The 26,893-nt window shown below is 46.9% G+C and overlaps 1 protein-coding gene across 1 annotated transcript; it reads right to left on the bottom strand.

Moving 5' to 3' along the window:
- Window positions 1–1,456: 1,456 nt before the first annotated feature.
- LOC309442807 (solute carrier family 22 member 18-like) lies at window positions 1,457–26,610 on the bottom strand. The gene is made up of 6 exons (XM_082059061.1): window positions 26,482–26,610; window positions 25,883–25,993; window positions 20,448–20,548; window positions 10,630–10,731; window positions 6,770–6,890; window positions 1,457–1,647 (listed from the first exon to the last, which is right to left on the bottom strand). Exons 1-6 carry the CDS (start codon window positions 26,546–26,548, stop codon window positions 1,460–1,462), a joined length of 690 nt encoding a protein of 229 aa, XP_081915187.1. The 5' UTR covers window positions 26,549–26,610; the 3' UTR covers window positions 1,457–1,459.
- Between the last annotated feature and the right edge of the window lie 283 nt (window positions 26,611–26,893).

The raw sequence follows: 26,893 nt of genomic DNA, 5'->3' as shown, positions 1-26,893 counted from the left end.
AAAGAGTAGGTAAGCTCAGATTTTTGGTGCCTTGGACTGGGCAGTGTAAAGTGGAAAAAGCCCTTATGACACATTTGTGTTTGACCTTGTCTCCTGACCAGGGAAAGAAAGTGTGTTGAGGTCCAGTTCTGGTCACTGGTGGAAATAGAAAAGCCTAACACAGCTTGGATGAGTGCTCCTTTTGAAGCACTTTCCCATGCAATTGGGTAACGGTGGCTACAGAAGGTGAAAGAGCTCCCTGTGACAATAAAACTCTGCTAAAACTCTGCTGCCTGTTAATACCCCGCATCTTTCCCCGGCCCCCATAGCTGGTTTCTTAATTTTGGAATAACAGTGCCAATGCTCCATGGGATTCCTCAGCTTCGCAACAAGGCAAGCTGAACTCCTCACTCCTTTTTTTTTTTTTTTTTAACTCCATTTCAGCATTCACTAGATTGAGTTAAATTTCTATAGGAAAACTGTGAAGAACAGAGATGGTCAGACCCAGAACCAGACCTAGAAGCTTGGAGGAAAAAGCAGCTATTTTTGGGGGATAAAACTTACTGAAGTTTTATCGTGTGAGTCTCAATTATCACTAACTAGCCTGGGCTTCCTCAAGAGCAATGCTGCAGCACATGACTCGGCTCCAGCAGTCAGGACTATGAGTTTAGCAGGCAAAGTATGCGCTACTAATGCTCCAAATTTGGCAATTTCAATCAGGTAATTTCCCCCTCCCAAAATCAGTACAATTCTTGCAGGGGACTTTGTGCTAGAGGAAGTTGGAAAGTATATAATTATAAGCAGCCTGTAGCAAGTGCAAGAGAGACTCAGAACTGGGGGGAAAAAAAAAAACTGGAAGGAGGATTGGTCTTGATTTCTGGAAGCAGCAGGGAAACTGGCACTGCAGCGTGCTCCACTGGGCCTTTGCATCCTCCTTGCATGCTGCTGGCAGCCATGCTGCTGCCCTCCAGGCTTGTGCAGATGCAGAGCTGCACATGATTGAGTTGTGGATGTAACAAATGTTTGGTCATAGTGTTTGAAAGCCTTTGGCCTCAGTCCCCCTCAAGCACAAAAATGCCAGAGGTGTATTTAATTCAGCAAAATGGCACTCAAAAGCAGATGTTTTACACTGATTTTCCTTGGAACCATAGTAGGGGATGAAATAAAAGGCCAAACCAGAGCAGAAGCACTGGCTTCTAATCCCCTTAGTTTTGGTGACAACAGCTGAGGATCTGGAGCTATTGCCTGCAATGACAGTCACTGCTGCAGGCAGGAACCTGATAGCTCCTGGGGTCCCGTGGCTGCCAGCTGCTTCAGCACTGCTCCAAGGCTTTGCAAACTGATCTGTCCCTTACTCTAGATGCAAACGTTGGTGAACATATCGTTCAGGTGGTTTTATTCCAGGTTTATGGAATCAAAAATAAAACTCAACAACATCTTTATTTCTATGGAAAAAGTGGGTTACTTTCTTGCAGCTGAATTATTGGCTTTTCGTCTCTGGCAGTGGGATTTTACTCTTCATGAGGTAAACAAACAAACCTATATTGACAATTAGCTGTAAATAGCCAAAGGAAGAGACTCCAAATTGTTTGTACAAAACTCCGCCAATGGTGGGGCCCACTGTCCGGGTCAAGGGCTGCACTGAGGCACAAATCCCAAGCACGGTACCTAGGAGAGATGGCAGAGATGCAGACGTCAGGGTGGGGGCAAGTCTTGGGATGGGAAAGCAGAGAAGAATATGCAGAAGCCCCTTTGTCCCTGATGGCATTCTCTTGCAATAGTAGCAAATCACTTCAAATAATCTCTTGCATTAATTTATAGAGGGCCAATTAGGGTTTGTTAAGGCTAAGGACTCCTGGAGGCATCAGGACTAGTTTCCACCATGAAGCAACTAAGCTCTTTACTGAGCGGTCTGGACGACCGTAATGCTGCCCAAAAGGCAAGTCAGTGCTCACCACTGCCTTCAGCAGGATCCAGGGATGACTTTGGTCCCAGAAGATGCTTCTGAACATTGCACTCAACAGGGCTGGTAACTACTGCGTGGGGTTATGGATGGAGAGGTAATTTCTAGTGTTGTGTTCGAGACTTCCAAGCAAATCACAGGTTCTTCCAGTATCATAATTACCTAAGAGGGCCCCATTCCACCTGAGCTGCTATTGCCATTTATGCTCTAGTGTGGGACAGAGGAACACCACTCCAGGGCTTAGCAGGTGCGAGAGGCTTAGGTCTAACTAGGTCTTCAAGAATAAATAAATAAAACCACAGATAAAGACTGAACTCCCTTGAGATACTCCCCCACCCCCTTTGCCAAGAGAACAGATATTTCAATTTGGATGGAAATGTGAGCCTTTCACCCGGCTGGGCCAGTTCGCCCTCCAGCAGCTCTGCCATTTGCATCGTTAACAGGAACCTGGCAGATGGGGAAGCACCTCCAGTTTGGCAAAGGCAGATATTTTTTCCCCCCTGTGCAGACGGACGGTCAGGACGTCCCATGGGATGCAAAGATGTCCTGCATACATCCACCGTGATCTTTGCTCTGTGGCCTTCGTACAGGACATCTAACACACTCAGGGGAGCAGAAAATACCCAGGTGGCCAAAAAAGTATTATTCCCCCAACATCGGGAGGAAGGACAAGATGGCAGTGCGTGCAAGAAAATCGTGCACCACTCTGAACCAATGTTTGCAATTATTTATCTGACTACTGGTATGATTATTTGGGCTATTGGCATCAATTTTCCATCAAGACACACATTGAGGCATTGTTTCTGCACAGGGCCAGCAGCGTCTGGGAAGAGAAGGATGCTGTCCTTCATTCAAGAAGATGTGGAGTTGAGCGCAACATTTAACGTGGGCAGCCATGGGGAAATGATTCCTGACTCCGGGAGAGAAGAGGCAGCCAGGTGTTCGCATAATGCCAGCCAGAGACTGCTGGGCTTTTATCAGCATGCTTAAAATACTTGTGCAATGAGCCTGAGCCGAGGGCGTAGCCATGCAGAGAGGGAAATCTCCCAGGAAGCGCTGCTGAGCGCTCCTCCTGCGCATGGGAACACAAAGACGATGGGTGGGACCTCGCCTTGACCCTTTGCCAATGGGAACCATCCCACAACCACCAAACTTTCTGAGCAAGTTTTGCAATTAATTTTTCCCCTCTAGGTATTTGAATTAAACTAATTACTACGTACAACTGCCAAACTGGCTCTTATGATTTAGGAGGCACTATTTTTCCTTTCCTTTTTTTTTTTTTTTTTTTTCTTTCAGAACAGAAATCCATCCTCTTAAAAGGCTGGGTTCTCCCTCTGCAGTTCTTCAACATGTTGCTGAGAAAGATAATTTCTATTTAATGGTCTTAAATTAGATTCCTCGTGTCAGACGCCCTCGAGCTTTGGGACATGGTAAATCTCAGCTCAGCAGCATGACCTTAGCTCTGTTGTAAAGCTGCACATGTGATGGATCTCATTTAAGAAGAGACTTTTAACTGGGACAAGTCACCACATCAGCAGAAAAATTCCTGCGTCGCTTCATGCAGCTCTGTCAGCACACATGCTCACCTTCTTCATCACGGTTATCCCACTTTCTGAATATTCCTTGCCCTTTTTGCCTCCCTCCCCAGCTTTTTTCGCCCTTTTCCCATACCTAGCATGACCCGTCCTCGCTGGGTGCCCATCCTCCCTCCCGCCCCAGCCTGCCTCTCCTCCCGCAGGTTTCAGGGTTGGGTGCTGGCGCTCCCCAAGCCGGGCGGCTCCGTCCCTCCTCCCACCCTCTGCTGTGTTAAGGCACCCCGGCTCGCCCTCCTTTCCAGCTCACATCCTGTTGCTGCACTCGGATGATGGTGCTGGCCCAGATCAGCCGCGTGCCCGCGGGGCAATCATGGGGCCTAATTTAATGATTAGGTCATCACTCCCAGCAGCCGCTTTCAAACCAGCAAAGCCCAAGAAAAGCTGAGGGGTTCAACGCACTGAGCCCTGCCTGGCTGCAAGCTCTGTTCCTAAGGTTTTGCATCTGACGTGCAAATACAATAACGAAATGCAGGCCTGTTATACAGGGAGGCTTTGCTGGGCTTCCTTCCTTCCCTGAGGGCGGGGGGCTCTGTGCAGAAACAAGACCTCCATTCTTGGGGAGTGACTGGGGTTGACAAGGAGTGTTTGTGCAGATGCAAGTCCCCCTCAGCTTCGGGCTGCCCTCCCACCAGCTCGCATGCCCAGATGAACAGCTTGTGTACGTGGGGCAGAATTTTCCCTTCCTGCCTTTGAAGATGAGGAGAGGGAAAAAAAAAAAATCAAAGGGAAACAAACGAAATCATTTCCGCTATCTTCTCTTCAGTGCAAAGCCCTAGCCATAAGCAAAGAGCAAGTGCTTAGTAGCTCATCAGGCTCAGCAGGAAGTGACCTTGGATCGGTCCTGAAAGCAGGATGATTGGTGCAAGGGATGGTGCCATCCTACATCCCTCTGTTCCCTCTCCGAGACACCTATTTAAAAGGCAAGTATGGGTGACTCAGTGTCCAACAAGGGTGGACAGGTTATTCTCCTGCAATGCCCCATCTGTTCCAGCCCCATGATGAGACGGACACCTGAGCTTAGCCCAAACTCCAGCTCCTTAGAAAGCTTCTCCCTGGCCCAAAGAAAAACTTCCACGGGCTCTACCAGCCCCAGGCTGGCAAAAACATCAGGAATACACAGCAGCAAGGCCCAAAAGTGATGTTTCCAAGGGCAAATTCTCAGTGTGTGGTTTCCTTGCATTAACTACAAGTTTTTGCAAGCTAGCGCTCGGATTTTTGATGCAGCAACAGCGAGGCTTTTTCATAAAGCCAGATTTACATGCTCTTGGAAAAGAGGGTATTTCTAATGTGCCACCAAAATCCTTGTTTTGCAGAGCTGGTCTCAGGCTCACACAGGAAGGAGCGAACTTTTAGCTGCTGTACGGGTGGAGCAGCCGTTGCGGGGTGCCACCCACGGCCAGAGATGGATGGTAGGCATTTTAATAGCGGCATTTCTCTGCGAGACACCCACGCCATCACTGCTGCAGCTGCTGTGGAGAGGCAGCTCACTGGCTCTGCTGTGTCAGCCATTCCTGCCTTCGCCCAGGCCCCTGCCTGGGTGCATCCAAAACAAGCACAAAACACTCAGATGCCCCTTCTCTCAGAAACATTGCAAGGAGAAAGCATGGTTTGAAAGGCAAGGGCCAGGGAGGAGTGTCAGAGACAAGGGTTTGCCCCAGCACTGCGATTCTCCATGCCAGCAGCATTCCTCCTCAGTATGCCCAGTTTCAAGCTAGCCATAACTCTGCAATTTGTAGTAGTGCTTGGCATGGCATCAGCCCAGGATGGACGTGCAGGGAAAGCCACAGATAGCCCATGGCTCCCCCAGTGTCCTGCAGCCCCCTCCTGACCCTCTGCACCACTCTATGGGCTGCCTCCATCCTGCCCTGCTGTCCTGTCCTGCCATGCAAAGACCGCCCATCCTGCCAAGACGCAGGCTGACCTAACAACATACGCGAGCAGGGAGTAGGGTGAGGCAACTAAACCCATTTTCCTCTCTGACCAAAGTTTGCCTCTGGGCTTTTAAACGCCAAGCAATGCTCTGGTTTTCCTCACAAAGCCCCTTTGAGAAGAGCCTGGATGAATTCCAGTTTGGCTGTACATCCTAAAGTTGCTTGGTGCCCTTCCCCCTAGCTGTCCCTTCGTGCATGAGCATTGCTCCAACTCATGAAACAGCAGATTTTCTTCCTGGCCAAGCAGAGGGGTTGAGACATTCCCAGTCCTCATCTCCCCAGGAACTAAGCGGTCCTCCCAGGTACAAGTATCACACTCAGAAATCGCAAGCTCCCAGCATTTGTAGGAGATGCGGTGGTCAGCTCTACAAATAAACTACTGAAGTGACATTTAGAAAAACTCTTAATCCAGAAGCATTTCAAAAGTGCTTTATAAACTTCACTAATGGGCTGTGCAAACTGTAACCCCCATTCTCGGTATGGTCTGTGCAGAGTATTGGCTCAGACGGCTGCTAGGGAAGATGAAGGGTGTAGGCTGGCATCCCAGAAAGGTTCAGCTAAAGCAGAGACACTTTTGGGTACTCAGTGAATGCAGCTCTGAGAGAAAACCCCGACAGAGTTTGAGCAAAAGACACCTAACTGAGTTAACCCAGTTTCATCTTGCGACAAACTCAGGAAGGCTCCCATGACAATAACATAGGCATATTTCTTCATTGACAGAACTTAAAAACCCAGGTATAAAGATTCGTGTGTCCACCACTGCATTTCAGCTGCCTTGCACAGAAAAATACAGTAACTCTTTGACTGAAACACACCTAAAACGTAGAGAGGGGCACAATTACTGCATCAGGCAAAGCATATTTCCAAAGGGCGATCCAGAATACCCTCCTGAGAAGCTCTAAGTTAAAAGGTATGAACAAACAGCCCTTTCAGTCACCATCACAGTGGAAAAGCAGATTTTTTTTTTTTTTTTAACATGGCTTGGCTTTCCACGGAAAGTAGAGTTTGGGAGAGCCTTCCCTTACTGCACCCACCACTATGGATGTCAGCACAGGACTGGGGGCACTGGGTTGCAGGATGATTGCTTGGTGTTGTTCAAGCTCATCCCGTATTAGCATCACCGGTCTCTGTTCATCTGCTCTGCTGACACCCATTGCAGGCAACTGCCAAGCCAGATCTGCAGATCTGGGCTTTTGCCATGAATGTACCCCAGCACATGATAGTGGTGGTGTGAGCTGGGAAGCACCTGATGGACTCAAAAATGAGAAAAAAACAGTCTGATCTTTTTTGATATGTCTTACCAGTGTCGGAGGCGGGGACAGACTTGGTGAGGATGCTGTCGGTGATGGTGGTCAGCATGCTGAAGGCAAATACCAGCGGCACCGCAACGATGCAGTAGTGCCACACAGTCCTCATCAGAGCCTAAGGAACAGGACACAATGGAGCACAGACAATTACAGAGCACAAGTGGTGACTTTGTGGCAAGAAACAACCTAGAAAAACATCACAAGTTAAACTCATGACTTAGGTAAATTGTGGGAGCCACAGCTGATACATGATGGTGTGGTTTTGGCCATTGCAGGGTCTTTCATAGCCCACCATTTGTCTGCAGTGAATTATTCCAAGCATGCAGAGCAAGTAGCAAACGATACCCCACTATCTGGCAGCACGTTTCTCCGGCACTGCTGTGGGTATTTTTAGTGTCTGGGAATTAGTGACGTCCCTGCACCCTTCCCCCCATCTTCTGTCTCTTGTCCAGCTCCTGAGGAAATGTTGAACGGCAGATGCATGTGGTGTACTTCAGGAAGCCTCTATTACTTATACAAAATAGCCTAGAGAAGGCATTTCAGTTCATTATAATAAATAATTAAAACTAAACCGAGCTTGTCAAAATAAATTATCATGGTGCATTATGTAATGTCGTACCTTTAGGATTTCTTATCCTGTTCTGCTGCTTCCTTGCTAATAAATTCACCGAATTCAGTAATCCGGAATAGGTCTTTTGGCCATAAGTGCACACTAGCGAGCTTAATTACGGAGAGTAACGATTCTCTTATTGCACATATTCTTAGTGGAGACATCCCTCCAGCTGTTTAATACTGAAACAAAAGTGGTGAGGCTCCCTAAGCCATGGGGCTAGAGCGGCTCTCAGCTCATTCACAAGCCCTGCTGGTCAAATGAATGGATTTCTCTGGGGCATGAAAAGGAAATTCTCCCCTTCTTGCAAATCTTCTGCCCTCACTCATGTCTCAAGGTGTGTTATTGTGGCCACAAAACATCCCTGTCACTGGTTTAGCCAGAAGTTTCATTCTCTGGAGTTCTGTCTCCTAATACCTGGTCCCTGCCTCTCGGCTACAGAAGATGGAGAAGCCCAGAAACATTGCTCACTAATGACTTGGAAATATTGAGGTTTATTCCTAGTTTCCCTCTAGACTCACACACAGCCAGGTTTCTCTCCTCAGAGAGGCTCTTTGTCTACATTTTGGTTAAGATCTAGAAACTTCTGATTAAGGAACTGGAGAACAAAGACAGAGGAACAGGTAGTTGCTACATAAACATCCAGACGGAGGGAGAATAATTCCTTGCTAGGGCAAATGTTATTGCAGGACAGCATCGCAGAGCTCATAGGAAAAAAACAACTTTAACCTCCCCTGCCTTGTATGAATCCCCTCATGGGCTGAAGGAAGTGAACCACATCTGTGCCTCCTGTAAAACCAGGGGAGATGGCTCCTCACTCCCCTGGGACTTCAAAAGGACCAAGCCAAGCAGAGCCTGGTCTCCATTACCCCTCAGCTGGGTAGGTAGCAATCTTTTTGACCTGAGCAGATCTGAAGGCACTTTTCAGGTGAGAGAGGCAGAACCAGGAGTTTCAGCAGACAGACTCAAAAAGCAAATGCCTGGGAAATGCAGGCAGCAAGGCAGGATGAGGCACAGCCGAGCCTTCAGACAAAAACTTCCCCCTTGCAACCGCCAAGCCCTCCTACACCCCCGCCCACGCGCTCCCAGCTTGTATCTGCAGATCAGACAGGAGCTCTCTCCTCCTTTCCTTCTCCAGGTGTTACTGTCGAGGTCTGAGCCCACCCCTTCCCTTCTCCAGCTGCCAATTGCTAGGAACATCCCGCCACCTCTTCTAGTTGCACCGTCATCTGTCTGTCTGTCTGCCGCCATTGGTGACTACCTTCTAAAACCACTTCAGCCCACCTCCCAGAGAGATGAAGATGGGTTTCAGAGTGTCTTTTATTAACAGCTATCTTTTCTACTCACTCCCACGCTTTGGGGAGAGGATCTGCTTTGTTTGGAGGCCAGATGCAGCAAGGGCACAGAGGGCAGGAGGCTTCTCCACCAGCGGCTGTGCAATATCAAAAGCTTCACACATTAATCTCTGCATTTGGGGTCTGCTGCTGTGATGGCACTCATCGCCACCAAGACAGATAGCTATCCCAGAAACGGATGTTTTCTCGGCAGCTGCTCGAACAGAGGGCTTTTTAGTAAGGCATCCCCAGCGAAGAGGATCGCAGCTGCATTTGCCTATGAATAATTATCATGGGAAGGGTCATTGCTGACCCTTGTCCCCAGGCCCATGCTGTCAGGATGTCCACAGCCCTCCGGGCTTGGCGTACATGCCAATTCTAAAACAATTTCCCTTGCTGGCTTCTCTCCCTGCACAGCCGATGTAAGCCTGCCCACACTCAGGCATTAGCCACTAAAGCTGTGCTGCCCTGTGTGACCCTCTGCTGCCATCAAGGCTCTTCCTCTCCTACATCCAGCCTTGCCTTTCAGTGAGATCTCAGTGCACAAAAGACATTTAATCCATGTTGTCCCTCTGCCTGATTCCCATGGGACCAGGCTTTAGAACAGGGAGCTAGTCCCAGTGACACCCTGACCTGCGCCTGCTTGAGAGTGCTCCCGATGAGTGAGGTCCACCCTGGTCCCACCTCATTGCTCCCTCCCATGACCAAAAACCAATGGTGATACCTTCAAAGATATTCATGGGCCATGCTCAGCAGCACCAACCCCTGTGCAGATGTCCCATGCTAAGGTAGCACATGACTGATACCAGTCAAAAACCTGTGATACCAGCTGGGAGGGCTCCTTCTCTGGCAGCACGCCTACAAGCCCTGAAATCCCAGAAAAGGTGACTGTGCTCCCTCTGCAGAACCAACCCTTCATCTGCATCCATCCTTCCTTCCCAGCCTCAACTCGGACACACAATTTAGCATCAGGTTAGCAAAGGAGCGTAGGTGCCTCATCTCATCCCTGTAGCTGGGAACCACGAGCCTCAATACCCTCCAGGATTTGGCCCTGACCTCCTCGTGGCTGCAGCATGGCTGTGGGAACAGCACCCATCCTACCCATGCCAACCGGAGCACCAGCAGCCCAGCAGCAAGGCTCGAGGCCAGATCCCACAGGGAATGTAGAAAGGCTGACACAGCTCAACAGTCCTTCGGGCCCATCTTGCTGATGGGGACCAGTGCGCACCCTTCCTCCGTCCCCATTGCCTGGGCAGAGCTATTGGTTCCCTGAGTGCAGCTTATCTGAGCAAACACAATTACTGGTAGAGTTGCCTGCGTCAACTCAGTCTTCCAATTACTGTTTGAGATTGGCATTGACTGTCACCCATGCAGACATAGTTGGCAACAGGTAACATCACTCATCCCAAAATGGAGGAACAAAATGATCGCCTTGCTGTCTCCTTCCACAAATACTATCCTCTTGGAGAAATCAGGCAAGGATAAAGCCCTAGAAGAAGAGCACGCAAATTCCACTGTCTGGCAGCAGTGTACAACCACAATGATTTCGCCCCCACAATCTTCATTTACTTTCTGGGTAGTTCAGGAAATACAGTCGTTGACAAGACTGAGGACAGGATTTCTGTGTAAATCCAGTGACTCACGAGGGACTTACCGAGTTTCAGCGTGAGATTAATTTCTTTTTAATCCCCGTAACTATTACTCATATGGTTCCTTATCATTATTTGGTGCTGTGTTTACACTGAGCATGGCTCCGTTTGCACAGAGGCCAAGGACAGCAGTCCCCACTGAGGACCACCCAGCAAAGCTGGTGGTGGCACTTCAAGGGGCAGAATTTGTGTCAGGTCTCACAGACCTCATGCTGCTGTGTTATTAAAAGACACTGTGGATGATTTGATGCCAAGCCTTACCATGCCCAGGCCCACGCCAGCAAAGGTGAAGACACTGAGCCTGAGCAGAGTCCTCTCTGTGCAGTAGTTAGTGAGTTTTCCAACAAGAAGACTCTGGAGAACCTGGAAAAGAAGCAGACGAGTGACATTAAGCCTGATGTATAACAATCTAAACAAGTTCAAAAGAGAACTGTCATGGTGCTTCATGGAAATGAAAGGCAGCAAATAGGTTATTCCATTGACCTTTTTTTTTTTTTTTTTTTTTTTTAAATGAGAAAAAGGGACCTCACTGTCATGGTAAGTGGCTGGAGAACACAATCCATTATTGTAAGCATTTTGCATTCCCAGGATAGAGCCATTCTGTCTGCTGAAAGTCTTTACCCACAGTGCACACCTGAGTTTACCATCACTGCCTACTCACCAGCAGTGATGGAAGCTTCTAAAGATGCTTGCAGATACAAATGAATTTTTCTGAGTAACTGGTGAGTTTTTTGTGAAATACAATTAATAACTAATTTCTCCATTCTTGGCAAGTCCTTGTACATTTGTATGCAGAGGAGGAAAATGCCTCCTTTCCTGTATCTTTTCTTTCCATTATTTTAAACTATAAACATACAAATTGGGTGGTTCATCTTTTTTAGACAGGAAACAAGTATGACGGAGATGCTAATATCCAGCCCCAAGAGTATGCACGGATCTAAGGGATAGGGAACTGGTTTTACAGATTTTTAAATAAAAAATGGGAAGAGGGGGAGAGAAGGAGGAGCAAAACAATTTAAATCCCAGGAAGCATTTGGCTTTTCCAGCACTTCACAGAGCAAAGATTCCCTCTTGTTTCTCTGCTCATCATCTCCCATACTTCAAGTGACACTAGCCCAAGTGGACACTAAGGGACGGAGGCTGGAAGACATAAGTTTGAAAACTAACCCCAACCCACTGAGTTTCAGGGAAGGGACAGATAGGAATCTACAGAGTTTTCCCTGCCTTGAAAGGGTTTGTTTGATCGAAGCGAAAACCTCTCTGACTTGAAAGAAAACTTTACTTCAAAACGTTTCAATGGCAGCCCAGCCTGGGGAAAAACTTTGTGCTCTGCTTGGAGCTGGAATGATGCTACACCGAGCTTAACCTTGTTGTGTTAGTCCTAAGGGTGAAAACCAAACTCAACTGAAAGGAAACGAGTGCAAAATGCATAAGAAAATTATTAAAAAGAAAGGAAATGTTAATCTAGGACAAGCAGGCCAGAAAAAGCAATTTAATTATTAAAATGAAATTAAAAAATCAAAAAGTAAATAGTAATAGAGTGAAAACAAAGCTGATGTAAAGAACAATAGCTACAAATGGTATATATTTCCCATAAGCTACAACTTAATGGAAAACAGTGGAATTTGACCCTTCGCTTTGCTTCAGAGCACAAGTGATTTTTGTCACGAGGGCACATCTCACCAAGCAGACGTTTTGGTTCCCAGTAAATGCTATTCCTGCCTCCTTTTTGTGTCCGTCCCCAACCCCAGGCAGGGCTTGAGAGCTCTGCTCATATGTTCCCAGCTGCCATGTGACAGTGGCACAGGCTGAGCAGCCTTGGGGACACTAGCGGACCTGCCACAGTGCAATGCTGAGACGATACATGGGGTGACCTGTTTCATCCCGGCTGAAAGCCCTGCTGTGGACACGGGAGGAGGCTGATACCAGCCCTGGTGGCTCCTACTTGGGGGGTGGGTGGAGGAGCCACTGAGTAATGCTTTATTAAGCTGAGCACTCCTAAAACGAAGAATCGTCATTAACTTTTTGCAACTTCCCAGTCCCTCCCACTGGCTCACCCCAACTGGGGCTGTGCTGAGTCACGCGGGACGGGGGCTGAGCTCCATCACAGGGCATGGTTTGACTCAGTGGTGGCATCACCCAAACCCCAGTTCGGCTCTGCTGAGCCACCAGAGGAAACGTTTCTCAATTTGCCTGGACTTGAATGGTGTATCTAATCGGGAGGCACTGTGCAGGCACAGCTTGGTCCCTGCCCTTCCTTGAGTCACTGAGGCAGATCATCAGCAGCGTCCCAGAGCAGCCCAATCTGATGGCCATGAGAGCACCTTACCCAAAACACCTCTGTCACTACATGTGAGCACCCAAGTACAGGGACCAAGTGCTGCTGCAGCAAAACCAGGCTTTGAGCAGGCAGGACCTGCAGACAGGCAAACCAGAGGCCACCAGGGCTGTCCCCAGAGTGAGTAGGGCAGAGGGACACTCCTTGTGCACAGCTGCATGGGAATGCAAGCTGGCATTCAACACGCGCTTCCCCATCACTTCGGCTGAGCAAACCAACTTGGCAATGGGATTTTTTCCAGGAGCAAGCATTAGCCCAAGTCACCCGCTTTCCCTTTGGGGCTGAGCAGCCATCCTTAGGCTATATGGTCTGCAGCCTCCCCACTGGTGATCTGGGCTGCCAGACTCCCTCCCCAGCATGGTCATTGCTGATCCAGCCATGAGTCCCAGGAAGGCAAGACCCACCATCTTGATTTTGGACGCTATCAAACAGTCTGAGTTTAGACCTGAAAACCCATCACCTCCAGCCTGCACCCTAGGTGCACAGTCCCTGGGTTTACATGAGTGGCAGCTGCCTGCAAAGGCACATTTGGGAAGGAGAAAGCAAAAGGTGCTCCGTGTGTACTCTGCTATGTAAGGTTTTGGACATGTGCTGCTATTGCCAGGGGGTAGCGGAAGCATCCTGGACGACTTGGCCATCAGCCCTGGTGGCACTGAAGAGGCAGCAGTGGGATTTATCGCTATTTTTCTTCCTGCTGGTACATTCTGGACTTTTCTCTTGCATGCAACCTTTCCTTGAGATTGACTGCACTGGGCCTTCCCCTCCTGCATTTCATTTTGTCTTGATGGTGCTTGTCTTTGTAACCTGACCTCCTTTGAAGTCGGGGAAGAGCCAGTGTACCTGGCTGGAATTCCTTCTGTCATCAATAAACAAAAGAGAGAGGAAATTGTTTGCAAGTGAAATAACAAGCACTGCCTGTGGCTGTGTACACATGTCACAGGATAAACCAACTCATCTTCTTTTTCATTCCCCTCTCCTTCTTTAAAGGCAAATAAGTCTCCCAATAAATGCATAAGAACAGCCAAATCTCTCTTTGTCTTTATACTGGATTTGTCAAGCTGGGGATTTGTTACATTAGTTCAGCTGATCACATAGAAACATATTCCCTAACTTTATTACTGTATTTGATTTCTGGGAAGACAGCAGCTCCCATTTGCTCAGAAGAGCCAATTGCCCATTTTATTGTTACCCTCACTAACAAATTTCAGGATGGAAAAGACTGTTGCTGTTTGAAGGTTTAAAGTGCTGGTTTTGGGAAGACTCAAACAGTGAAGGACTAGCCTTGTTGCATGGAGCTGCTGCTGAGCAGGACTGGCATCTGCAAGTAGCTAACTGAATCAGTGGGGGCTAGAGACGTTATGCAAATGCTCGGCTGGTCCTCTGTGCTCAGTGGACACTGGACTGTTTCTATAGATTTTTCCAGCAGAGCCCAGCAGCAAAATAAATTCCCTTTTACCCAATAGCCTGGAAATGAAAAGACAGGAGAAGGTTGGAAAGGCAGGCGCATCAGGCCAGATAAGCTGGTACAGCCTAGCAGAGAAGATGCAGGGCCCCATCCCTAGCACAGATAGCACGATTCACATCAGAGAGAGCCTCCCACGCATCAGACCCGTATCTCTCGCCTTTGAAATTGTGCCCGGCTGGTGGTTCCCAGGGCGAGCGCGATGCCGGCTGGGGTGACACGCGGGTGGGCACCAGCTGGGGCAGACCACAGCGGGCAACAAAAATCACAGGGCTTTTCTGCACCAGCTGAAGGTGGTGCCAAAGCTTGGGCAGGGCAAAAAGGAGTTGTTTTACTGACATGGCAATGCCAGAAAGTGCTTGAGGACTAGTTCAGATCTTGCAGAGGAGGAGCAGAGCGGTGGGACTGGAAGGAGAGCTGACGGTGAGGACCAAAGTGCTGAAGGCAGCACTTTGCCGAGGGGGAAGAGGAACGTGTGTTTTGCAAACTTCAGTCTAATCGCTTTCTTTCCCCCTCCAACCTGCCCCCCTCCACAGATTTAAATCCTTCAAAGCTAGGAAACTGGAGTACTTTCTGTTTGTTGTTGCGAGGTCCTTTCACCGAGTGGGTTTTCCCCCTAGGCATACCTGGCTGTAATTAAATCCCTGGCTCTTTAATCATCTCTTTTGCTGTGCAGGGAAAAAAAAAAAAGTGAGAGGGACAGACTGGTGATAAGATGATAGGCAATGTAAATCTCTCCTCCAGGAATTTCTCTCATCTTTTCAGGATCACTCCGTACCAACTTGTCCCTCCAGAAGGTGCACAGCTAGAGGTGGAGTTTGTACAACAATACAAATTTAAACACAGTAAATAGAACAGATGTCTTATGATTTCTTCATCCTCAGGATAATAAATATCTACCCCTTTGTCCCACCCAGAGTTTTTGTTTGGTGCGTTTTGCTTTGGGTTTTTTTTGTTTTTCGTTTTTGTTTGTTTGTTTATTTTGGGGGGGTTTTGTTTGTTTTGTTTTTTTGTTTGGTTGGCTTGTTTTTCTTTTTTTCTTCTTTTCTCTTTTCTTTTCTTTTCTTTTCTTTTCTTTTCTTTTCTTTTCTTTTCTTTTCTTTTCTTTTCTTTTCTTTTCTTTTCTTTTCTTTTCTTTTCTTTCTTTTCTTTTTTTTCTTTTCTTTTTTTCTTTTTTTTCAGAAAAAGTTCTTAAAGTAAAGCTTTCCCCACTCCCTCCTGTGGTTTGAAATCTAAGCATCAGATGTGACTTTAGATATCAACCAGGGACTCCAGGTATATCACTCGCTTAATCCTCTAGCGGCATTTTCCAAGCCAGATACTATGCCTGGAACAACTTCATGCTATTTAGCTTGCAACTCCAAAAAAAAGCCAGACTCTAGGACCACTTCTGCCCATTATGCAAAGTTATATTATTTCAAATTATCATGAAATCAACTATTCTCTGGAGGGAGATTGAATGGCATCTCACACTCCCAGGCATTTAATTCACATGGCTTCTGAGATGAGAGGACTCTGGAAGCCCAGCCCCGGAGGACAGAGGGATTGCGTCCCTGACAGGCTCTCACACCTCTCGCCTGGAGACACACTGGCAATCAGATAAATATGCTTCAAATGCATCATGAGCAAGGGAATCTCAGTGCAGAGGCATCCGTCCAGCCTTCTCCTCCTCATTTCTTTATCTCTCACCCGACTTCTCCTCCTAGACTTAGGCTGTCACAGTCTCAGCTCCTCAGACAGCCCCATGCTATCAGGGTTCTTCAAGTATCACTGTAGAGCCCTGGATTGCTTGAATTATCCCTCACTTGATATTTTCACTTCCCCATCAGCCCACTCAAGGCTTGGTCATATTCCATTTTCTAAGCAACGGCTTTGTTTCCTCATCAGACAGCTATGACACAGCCTCTCTCACACCCTTCTCTGACCTCGTTTGGCTCTGTTCCAACCCAGAAGTGAGGCCCCATACCACCTTCCCACCCTGACTTTACAATATCTTCTGCTATTAGACGATGCTCTTTGCCTAACCACAAACAGAAAATCGGCACCAGCTCCTGGGCCAGTGCTTTATACAGAGAGCTGGGAAGCCCACGTTCACCACACACAGGTACTCTCATGGCAACTTTTACAGAAATGCATCAGCAGACCTATTACTTCGGGCCACTCAGGTCTCCATGAGAAAGGCTGGGAGCAGTAGTTAAGGCAACCTACATCCCTCCATGTAGAGGTACAAGTGGCAGCAAGGACATGGACCATAAGCGCTGGGGTGAAAGCTGACCATGCTGTGGGCAACCAACTCGGTGAAGAGAAGAGGGTGCCAAGGATGCCCCATGCCATGAGTGGTGGCCGTTGGTGCTACCTGCACAGCGTTGCAAAGACAAAACCCACCACCAGCACCAGCTGATGCACTTCACTGCTGGCAAGTGCCATGAACCATTCCCATGTGGACAGAGCTGATGCTTAGTAAGGGAGCAACCAAGGGAGGTGCTCTGCGGAGTGGCCAGCCAAAGCCCATGAAGCTCCTGGGCTTCAAAAAACAGCCCCAAATCTACCTTCCAAACCTGCAGGGATTCTCTCAGGCTTGGCATGGGGCACCTCTGCAAATGTTGGGGTCATGCAGGGTCATAAGCTGATGAGATGGTAAGAAGCATGATGAGGTGAGGCTGAGGAGCTCTGGATGGGATCCCTGAAGAGGGCTGTCTGAATTAGCGGGGTGGCTAACTAACATCCTCCATCTGCAGAGGTGGCAAACAACCCCCCTGGGGTCAATGTTTCTGTGCTGATCTCCCCATGCAAACAGCTGTTTGAGACACAGATGATGAAGTACTTGAGTTGCCTACTTAAAATTAGGTGGACTGACCCAAAGCAATTCAAAATCTCCTCTCTGGGTGCTCTGCAGCTGGCTTGGATGGGAGGAATGGTGATAAACAGGTATGTTTACAGTGCACTGACCACTTTTCACCGCAGTAGGTTAAATGAGGCTAAGAAGCTGAAAAATTAGATTAAGCAACTGGAGCATAATATCCCCATGGTGGGAGACGAAAGTGGAAAGAGACCATCACTACTTGAGTCATCCTGGGATTGGTGATCAGGCTGGAAAAGGTGGCTGCAACATCACCTTCTGTGCAAGAGGATGATGTTTGTTTTGAGAAGATTTCATTAAAAAATAGAAACTACGTGACACAAAGGAATACTGTTACTACAAACTGCCAGGAATTGGCAGACCAGGCAATGCTTTTGTCAGCTTACGACTTTTGAGGAAGAGCTGAGGAAAGGGCTCAGCTAAGCCTTGTTCACTGTGCTGCTCCCTGTGCACACCTAGTACAAGCAATGTGTGCTGGGAGCAGGCGAGACCCTGGGACACGGCACTGGGCATACCAGCCAGACACGCTGTGCAACCGCCCAGGCACTGTGTTCAGCGTCTGCAGGGAGGTTTAAAGTAAACAGGGCATAGTTCAATTCTTATTTTCCCCTTCATTTCTGTGGTGTCCGCTCCCATCTTAAAAGACCTTAAACATGATCCACTTTCAGATCCAGGGAGAGACGCAAATGGGGAGGACATGTTTTCTGTAACAGGTGGGCTCAGAGCAACTCCAGGACAATGTGAAAACCCTCACAATGTTTTACGGAAAGGCAAACTAGGAATGAGAAAACAAAGCTGAGGATCTGGTTGCTGAAATTCATTGAAAAGGACATTATATTTCTTATGAATAAAGCCATAATTTACTTAGTGAAGTGGGGAAGCCAGTCAGCAGATATTAATCACCATTCTGCCCTCCAGACTGGTGGAATTTGCTTGCACCTTAATCTGCATTTTTATCTCCAGCAGTATCAATTCACTGTACAGCAGAAACAAATGCATCTGAAATGGCAGCTTAGGCAAGATGAAGGCACACAAGCAGCTCTGGGGCTCAGCAGGGCAGAGCTGGCACACATTACATTCCCTGTATACATCTTCCATTGGAGAAACCCCAATAGAAAGCAGTTGTAAAATATTAACCCAGTCACTATCTGCAAGAGGTATCTTGGTGGTTCTAGCCAGACACCTGTAAAGACATAAATTCTAATGTCTGAGAACAATTTAAAAGTCAGATGGTGAGAGTACCATTTGGACCAGTTGAGGATCTGGTCCTGCATGGACCAGAGCAGAGCTTGGAATGCCAGTCATAAAGTGGAAAGAACAAGTGACAAAGCAGAAAGCAGTGTTTTGCAAGCTCTCGGTGAGACGGCTTTGCTGCTACCAGGAATCAGGTGTCCTGGGCTTTAAAAAAAAGATGAAACCTTTTTCCCTTTCCTCTTTAGGTATTCTGACAGTAAACCCCAATGCACCATCATGAAGAAAAGGTTTGTACCGTAAGACCACTTCACTCCTATATTTCCGATGTCTAGAGTCATGTGCTGTCGAATATGTGTAGCAACACAGACAGGACTGCATGGATGGATGAAAGAAAACTGCCTGGCTGACAAAAGCTAGTTTCTGTGCTCAATGTCCTGAGGCAAAGACACCCCAGCAAAGTAGACCTGAGCCTGTAGGCCACCGCTGGGTTAGGGCGTAATAGGTATGATTGGCCTCCAAGGGATGAAACCCTGTGACTATGGGAAGGACCAGGTCCCTAATTAGCACTGCCATCTTATTCATTAGGAAGCAGAGTGAACGCTATAATTCCCGTATCTTCCAGGGCTGTTCCTATCTGTGGGGACCACCAGCACAGCAGTGCAAGGTAACCTTATCTACAGTAGTTTCAACCAAACTAACCTCGAAAACTATAGCAGTGAAGGCAGACACATCCCACACATAACAGCAGTGTCCATCTAGCAGTATGAAGCCACTCCTGCTCCAGCTGTTGCTGCCCATGTTACCCAGCTCAAAACAAGCACACCACAGCCATGCTGCAACCCCAAATTTTATTTCAGTGTGTACATATATAACAGGGATTTAAACTGATATGTCTAAGTTAAGAGCACAGTTCTTGAGGAGTCCCTCTGCATTCAAAAGGGGAAGAAGATATCAGAAGGAGCCTCGGCCCCTCTAAAACCTGAGTGTTTCCTGCAGATCCAGGTCTAAGAGGGGTCACACAAAGACTAACACAGGGAAAGCGTCTGTTAAAAATGGAGTTTGGATCAGAAGCATATTTTGGAAAGCAGCTGATCACCCCACTCATCACACTGTTTCCATGCTGTGGAGCAGCAAACTGGTTTTCTTTCTGACAAGACTGGATGGGAAGGTGCATCCAGCTGGTGAGAGACATCGAGCCCAGGGGACCAAGCAACAGCTGGTCTGAAGCCACCCTCCCAGAATGGACATGGCACAGGCACCAGCCTCTCAACTCCAGCTGGTTTAGCCTGCAGACTCCACTTGCTGATGTACAGCCATGCTCAACAGCTGCTCTACCTAGGTGCCTGGATTTGGTGAGACCAGGGCTGAGCCCAAGCAACTGGTAACACTGTGCCACATCCAAATCACAAGGGAAGGAATTAAAGCTGCCATTTCCCAGATGAGAAGCTTCTCCAGATCCCACAGGAACTCTGTGGCAATGCCCAGGGAATGAAGGCAGATTTAATAACAAGACCACCCTCCTTCAGGATATTGCTTAACTTACATTCCTACCTTGAGGCTTGCTTATAACCATCTGTTGCTCTTTCTGCAAAATTATTAACCTCTTCCTCCAAAAGAAAAATTCTGCTATAATACAGCATCTTTTTTTTTTTTTGGCCCTGTTACTGTCTAATTCAGCTGATTTTTCCCTTTTACCCATTTCACACATACCATTGCCCACGTTTCATTTTTTTTGAAAGTACAAGCTTGCTGTGCTTGTTTCCACACAGCAGAAATGAGTCCTTCCTTGACACTGAAGGCATCTGTGAAAATCACAGTAAGATGGTCTACTTACATAAATTTACAGGGTGCTACTTAGTAAACGTAAATCAGCTAACCTGCAGCAGTGAAAACTTTAGTCAAGGTACTTCAGCTACAGTTTAAGTCTCGTTACAAAAAACAGGGTGACATATCAGTCCAAAGAAATTTTAGCTCCTTTTAGCAGTTTAAAGATCTGCAAGGAGGGACAATGGGGAGGCAGCTTTCAGGGCATTCCTAGTTATGGTTTCTTCCTATTCCAAGGAACAGAATAAACTTGGAGTCACTTCTATTTTTTGAAGCCAAGCGTCTCATGGCAGAACTAGGATTTGCCTGTCAATATTATGCCTGGATTTGGGCGAGTGGGTGTCAAAAACGTAGCAAATTAGATAATGATGTGGAAAGAGGGGGACTTCCACTTCACTTACCATTTGAAGGACACCAAAATATGACATTAGATATCCAGACTCCACTGCTTCCAAGCCAAAGAAATCCATAGAGATGATGGAAAACATAATCATGAACAAACCTAGAGGGAAGGTTAATGAAAAGCATACATCAATATACTTGCGCTGCATATAGACACCCAGACCCTGCTCCCAATCACCCCCAGTATGAGTCAGTAGCTCTCCCTGGGGTTACCAGGACTGGATATAAACACAAGCAGAATCCTATTCAAAGTCAGTGTAATAATTTAATCTTTAAATGTGACTTTTTATCCCTCTTGCTTTCATCTTTAAAATAATGTGACTATGTAGGCTGTAGATTCAGCTGTTTATTATAAACTGGTAAATATTTGTATCACCGAAGCCAGACTAACCATTAAGGCAGCAAGAAAACATTTGTTCAGACAAGACTGTAACCAGAAAAATAATCTGATTGGATTCCTTGCCCCTTTTGCCTGACTTCAGATTTTCACCATGGGGAACGCTGCCTGGGAAGCAACCCGGTGACATCAGACTAAACACAGCAGTTTCACTGCACACCTCAGCAGTGGTGTTGGCAGCACATGAAATCTCTGGCTCTCCTGGACAGATAGTGGTGACACATGCAGCTGGAAAAGTACGGACAGAAACAGCACAGGCTGGGTCTGCTTTTCAATTAAGGAAATTTCTGGAAAGCATAACGGAAAATGCCCACTCACTTAATCTCACATAAAAGTACAATAGTGTGTGTTTCCCCCAAGCCAAACATACACAAATACAGACATGCATACACATGCTCCAATCGTACACAAAGAGCTATCAAATTAAAAATACTATGGCAAAACATTGCTCTCAGATAGCTGGTATGGGGTTGGAGGCTGCTGCCTCCCCTCATGTCCTGTGCACCTAAGATGTACCAAGACAGTAGGAAATGGGGACTCTCTGCACATGAACGTCCCCACAATGTGCCTGTTGGAGATCATGGATACTGTCGGGGAGAGGAGAAGCAAGCGGATGACCTTTAGGCATCCTGTCCTTCCTTGTAGGATCCTCTGAGGTACAAAGACTGGGTAAACAGGGAGCTGTGGTCCTCTCTTTCCTGAAGAAAACAGAGCCCGGGAGGCAATGTCTGACGACTGAGAAGACAGCTTGTGGCCTGGCAGAATCACTAACCCCATGGCATGGGAAGGATTTGGTGGCATTTCCCGGAAGCATGAGGAGAGCCATCCCCAATTGCTGACTGAAATGCTGTGGAGGACTCGCACCCTAACAAATGAGCACAACGCCACCGCACCCAGCAGCCCGACAGCACTGTTAGCAGGGGAGCACCTGCAGCAAGGAGGACCTATCTCCAAGCACCCCAACCCTTGGCCTTGAGGGACCACCACCCTCCCACCCCAGGACCAGCCACAAAACCTTCCTGAACCCCACCAGAGACACCTCTTCCCCCTTAATGGGGATAGCTTCACCCCAGTTGGCCACATGGTGTAGGGGGTGAGGGGTGGGGGGCAAGAAGGGTACCCTGCTCTGCTACTTTCTGGATATTTGGAGAAGGTGCTGGGGAGCTGGAGCTTATGAAGATTTATGGCTTCGCCACACCCTTCTGCGGGGAGCACCCCATCCTTATCCAGTTACTTTGAAATCGCTCTTAGCTCAAGCCAGCTTAAGGTAACATGCAAATAACAGTATTTACTCACAACATCCAAACCAGCAACAGAGTTGCACATGTTTATAAAACGCACACGTGAAGAAATGAAAGAAAAACCACACTTTGTTTCACTTGAAGGAAGATTAGATCCAAGTGGGCGCTTGCCCTTCATCCTGCTACCTGGCTGCAGGTACCACCTAGGAGGGGTCTGACCTTCCTACATACCTGACGCTTCTTCCTGGTGCCTCACGCCAACTTCTACAGCTCCTCTCCCCTTTGAAGTCCCGCACCATGTTAAGCCATATTTGGATCTTTCTCCTCCAAACGAGCTGATTTCTTTCGGAGCAGGGGGATAGGCTGTGCTCTTTAATTGGTGTTACATATTGCACAGCTTCCACTGAGATAGAAGCCTCCTCTTCTTTAGAAGAGTATCATCTCTCCCTGCCTGCATGGTCACTTAAAGCTACTTGGACAAGGGAGACCCCGCTACTCCCTCTGCTTCCAGCAACTAAGGGTGTCTCTCCCACTGGCAACACATTTCTAGGTGAAACCCACACATTAAGTCCTAAATTGAACTCAAAAGATTTTCTGCTCATCTGAACATGCATAAGCACTTCTTACAAAAATCTCAGCAGGTCCAATCTGGCTAGGCTGCAGGTCGGCTGTGGGCAGCCATGTGAGTATAATGTACCCCAGGGAAGGTCTCTTCTGGGAACACCAAAACCCCACACAGAAGCTGCTAGAATAAGCTTCAATCCACACTATGAGGCTCATGTTTTCAACAGGAAAAAAAATGGAAAGTAGCAAAAAAAATCCTCAAAAACTCATCTTTTTGAGAGGTGGTCTCAATAAGGGCTGAACTCCTTAGAAAACGTGGTACCAGAGAGGTGAGTTACTAGGTTTATACAGCAGAAGGCAGGTAAATGGTTTGTGAGATTCGATAAAGACAAAGAAAAGCATGAAGGAGACACAGGAGTACAAACTGTATTTAAAAAAAAAAAAAAAAGACATGACATTTATAAAATCAGCCTGTGGCTTTGGGAGGGCCGACTTAGCAATCTTTACCATGAACCGCTGTGAAAATTCAAGTACAGCCTCTGGGAGCCTGTCTCAGCCCTCCTACGCTGGATTGCAGATGCAATGGGATGCAGAGCCCCAGGGCCCACTGCAAAATCCTGCTCTGTGTGAAAGTCCCTTTAAAAATGGGATGTAGGTGCTAAAGCGATTAAAATCAGGTTTTCCAAAGGGATTAGGCAGCCAAAGATTCATATAAGCAGCTACTTATCAGTATTTTCAAGGCCCTGGTGATTTCTGTTCTGCAAGAAGTATGTTTGACATTTTTATCCTCATGCTTTTTTTCCTCTCATCTACCGCAATGTGATGAGACTCAACTTCCCAGGCCACTTGAGGATGCAATTTGGCCATGCTGGAGCAGTCTGTTGCCCATCCAGCCCTTGGCAGCTACCCTCCTGCAAGAGGCACGGAGCCCATGTCTCTGCTTTTATGCAACACAGGGAGGAGGTTCCCGGCCCTGCAGCCCTCCTGGGGACACTCTTTCAGACTCAAACAAGCTAATTTTAGAAAACAATGAGTTCCTCAAGGAACATAAGATTTTCTTCTGTGTATATCACAAACCTGTTTACAAAGTAAATAGAGAATGGTCTGTAATTTGGGTGATCTAATTAATTATACAGTTGCAGCCAGGAGATGAAAGGTAAATGAGCTCACGAGGAGCTCAGCCTCCAGCTGTGAGCTGCAGAGAAGTAGATGATGGCCAAATCCCCTTTCAGCTGCTATTGTATGGTCAGTAACCTGAAGAGAGACCTGCAGAGAGAAGTGACCAGGATTGTGATCACTCCTCACAATCGCTATATAGCAGGAGTTCCTCAGACAAACCCTTTCCTACTCTCACTGAAGTACTTCCAGCCATTTCAGTGACAGACTGTTAGCCCATGGCCTCCCTGAACTCTCAGTTTTGCCATCTCCATCCTCTTTGCAGTTTCCCTTGCAGTTTTGGGCAGGAGATGTTTATTTTGGTTGGGTGCATTTTTTGCTGTGCAATGGTAAAAGAAGAATGTCTGCTGCAACAGGGAGGAATTTGCATTTCCGCAGGGATGACTAAAACAAAGTGCATCTCACCGAGCCTTTGGAAAAACAAGAGTGCACAGGAAATCACTGTGCAGATTGCATGGATGCGGTCTCGGGATGGCATTTTTAAACAGAGAAATGAACGCTACTTTAAGCTGAGAAATAAGCCAGAATCAGCAAAGAGAACCCCCTCAAAACATCACTTGACTATCTCATTCTGTGAAACGCTGTAATTTTATAAGCACTTTCAAAAATCCAATTTTAAAGGTTTTGGGTTTTTTTTTTTCCAGAAGAACCTAAAAAGTGCATTATTAGAGCAATCCACCAGTCCATCGAGACCATATCCTGTCTCCAATGGAGAGGTAGGACCAACTGGCACTACTGATCTCAGCCAATGCCAACTACACACAAAAAGAAAAAAAGAAAAAGAAAACAAACAGAGGTCCTTTACTTCCCTGCATGCTATTCTACAGCTCCAGACGGACTTGTTCCCCCAGAGCCTTAGCAAGGAATAACAGACAAACCTGGCCAAGCCCAGAAATGCCATTGCCTTCCGATTCAGCCACTCTCCACAGCCAAATCTACCTTCATTTGTAAGTTGAATTTACAGTTTACAAATTAGAATTTAATTTGTAGACTATGTTTCATGTTATTTAAATTTCAAGGGCTTCTCCAGACACAGATGGATTAGAAAAAGATGCAAAGTATAAAAGCTAAGGTACCTTAAATCATCTCTTAGGATCCTTGTTCAGAATAGAATTACCTTAGTTTGTTCAGATGCATGATGTGCACATATTTTGATGTGTACAAAATCCAGTCCTTGAAACTGTAATCAAGAGAAACTGCACTTTTACATTTGACTGTGAAAACAGCCATGTAGGCTCTCCATGCAGAACAGCAGAGAACATCACCTTTTCCTTACAGCACCACTAACAAGGCTGACATGCTGGCCTGTCTCTAGACAAGCTGGGGGGAAAGAAACCAGAGGGCAGGCAAAACTAAAGATTATTAAATTGTGACGGAGGACACGTACAACCAGACAAATTGGGAGACATGGACTATGCCAGGACATAAACTGACTCAAAGGGAGCAGGGAAACAGGCAGGTTTGGTATGGGTTTCAGATAGCAGCAGGTTCCTACCACAATAAAAAAAAAAAAAATAGCAGAATATATAAAGAACAAGCACCAACCTACAAGACAAGAAACATGCTGCTGCTCCCCTGTGTGCAGCTGACAGAGCAGCCACGGCCTCTCATCCAGCAATAGTCTTCAGTTGTTGGGAAAAAGGTTAAGGTACACATACCCCTTAAAATCATTAAGCAGATCAGGAAGGACCTCAGTGTTTCTGGCAGAGTACAAATTATTTCCCCCTGCTCTGAAGAGGTTAAAGCCTAAACAGAAACGACAGACAAGAGGGGAAAACATTTACAGCCAGGGGGATGGAGTAGAAAGATTAAGTGATTTGCCAAAAGTCACAGAAGCAGCCTGTGACAAGAGGCCTATTTTACATTAAATCCCAGGGTTTTGACCCTTTATAGCTGAGAGCATTTGAAAGCACCCAGTGCTGACTTAGGAGCTGAATCCTCACTGCTCTGTGATCAAATGCAACGTACTTTCAGTAACTTGAGACAAGCCTGATCCACAGTGTATGTCACCTTATTGTAAATACATCAGCAATCATGGTTAATGGGTGAGATTTACCAGTGGGAAGTCCAGCAAAGACCTTGATTATGAAAATTTCCATGACTCCTGGAAACTTCATCAAATGTAGGATTTGTCTGATGCTAAACACACTGCCAGACTGCGATGTGCCTACAGAAGACAACATATAGATTAATACTCAATTTATACAGGTTAGAGGCAGGATGCAAGGAACTCTGGGACTGCCTGCTCAGGCTCACCACCACCTTTGCAAAAAGGCAAGTCTCTGGAGCACCAGCTTTCTGCTGATGGCAGAAGGTTGGGAGCTAGTGCTGGTTTTGCATGAAGAAGACCCCTGTGAGACTGCAGGATCACTTCCCATTCTGGGCCAGCTATCCCCAGCACAGGGCCCACATTCACCTTTTCTGAGATGCAAAGCAGGCACTGAGCTGGGAGCCTGTGATTCTGCACAGCAGAGTGGTTGACAGGTAGGGAATAATACTCTTCCACAAGCACAGCTTAGGTATTAAAGTGCCAGCATTTGAAGGTTGGCACCTTTTTGCTCTTAAATGCAACCCCAAGTTCTTTAGCAGTCCTTACAGCATGCCAATCTACTGTCCCTATTCATGTGCTATTTATCAAACCCACTAAATACTTACCATGCTCTGTCACACGATGGTCTGACTTTGGTTTAGCCGGCAAAGGGATCCAAAACATTGCTATCATGGTATTTATGAGATTTCCTACCAGCCCAACATATACAGGAACAAAAATGCTGCAAACAGAAAAAAAAACAGGTAAGTGGATAAATATTATAAACAAGACATTTATACCTTTATCCTGCAAAGGCTTGGGCACTTGGATGGGGAACAATCCCTTTGAAGTTGAAGTACAAAAGGCTATAAAAGAGCTCACTTCCTTTCATGGGGACTTCGGATATGGTCACAGTTTGAAATTTCACTAAAAGATGGGTATTACCATCAAGATAGTTTATAATTTGTATTAGTAACAGGGTATAATATAATGCTTTAAAATGTGTGTAAAGGGAAAAGAACCCCTCTTTGTTTAATA

The sequence above is a fragment of the Streptopelia decaocto genome, assembly GCF_964273445.1.
Source record: "Streptopelia decaocto genome assembly, chromosome: 7".
Classification (NCBI taxonomy): Eukaryota; Metazoa; Chordata; class Aves; order Columbiformes; family Columbidae; genus Streptopelia; species Streptopelia decaocto.
The sequence above is the reverse complement of the archived record's forward strand: the minus strand, read 5'-3'. Positions and strand labels throughout refer to the sequence as shown.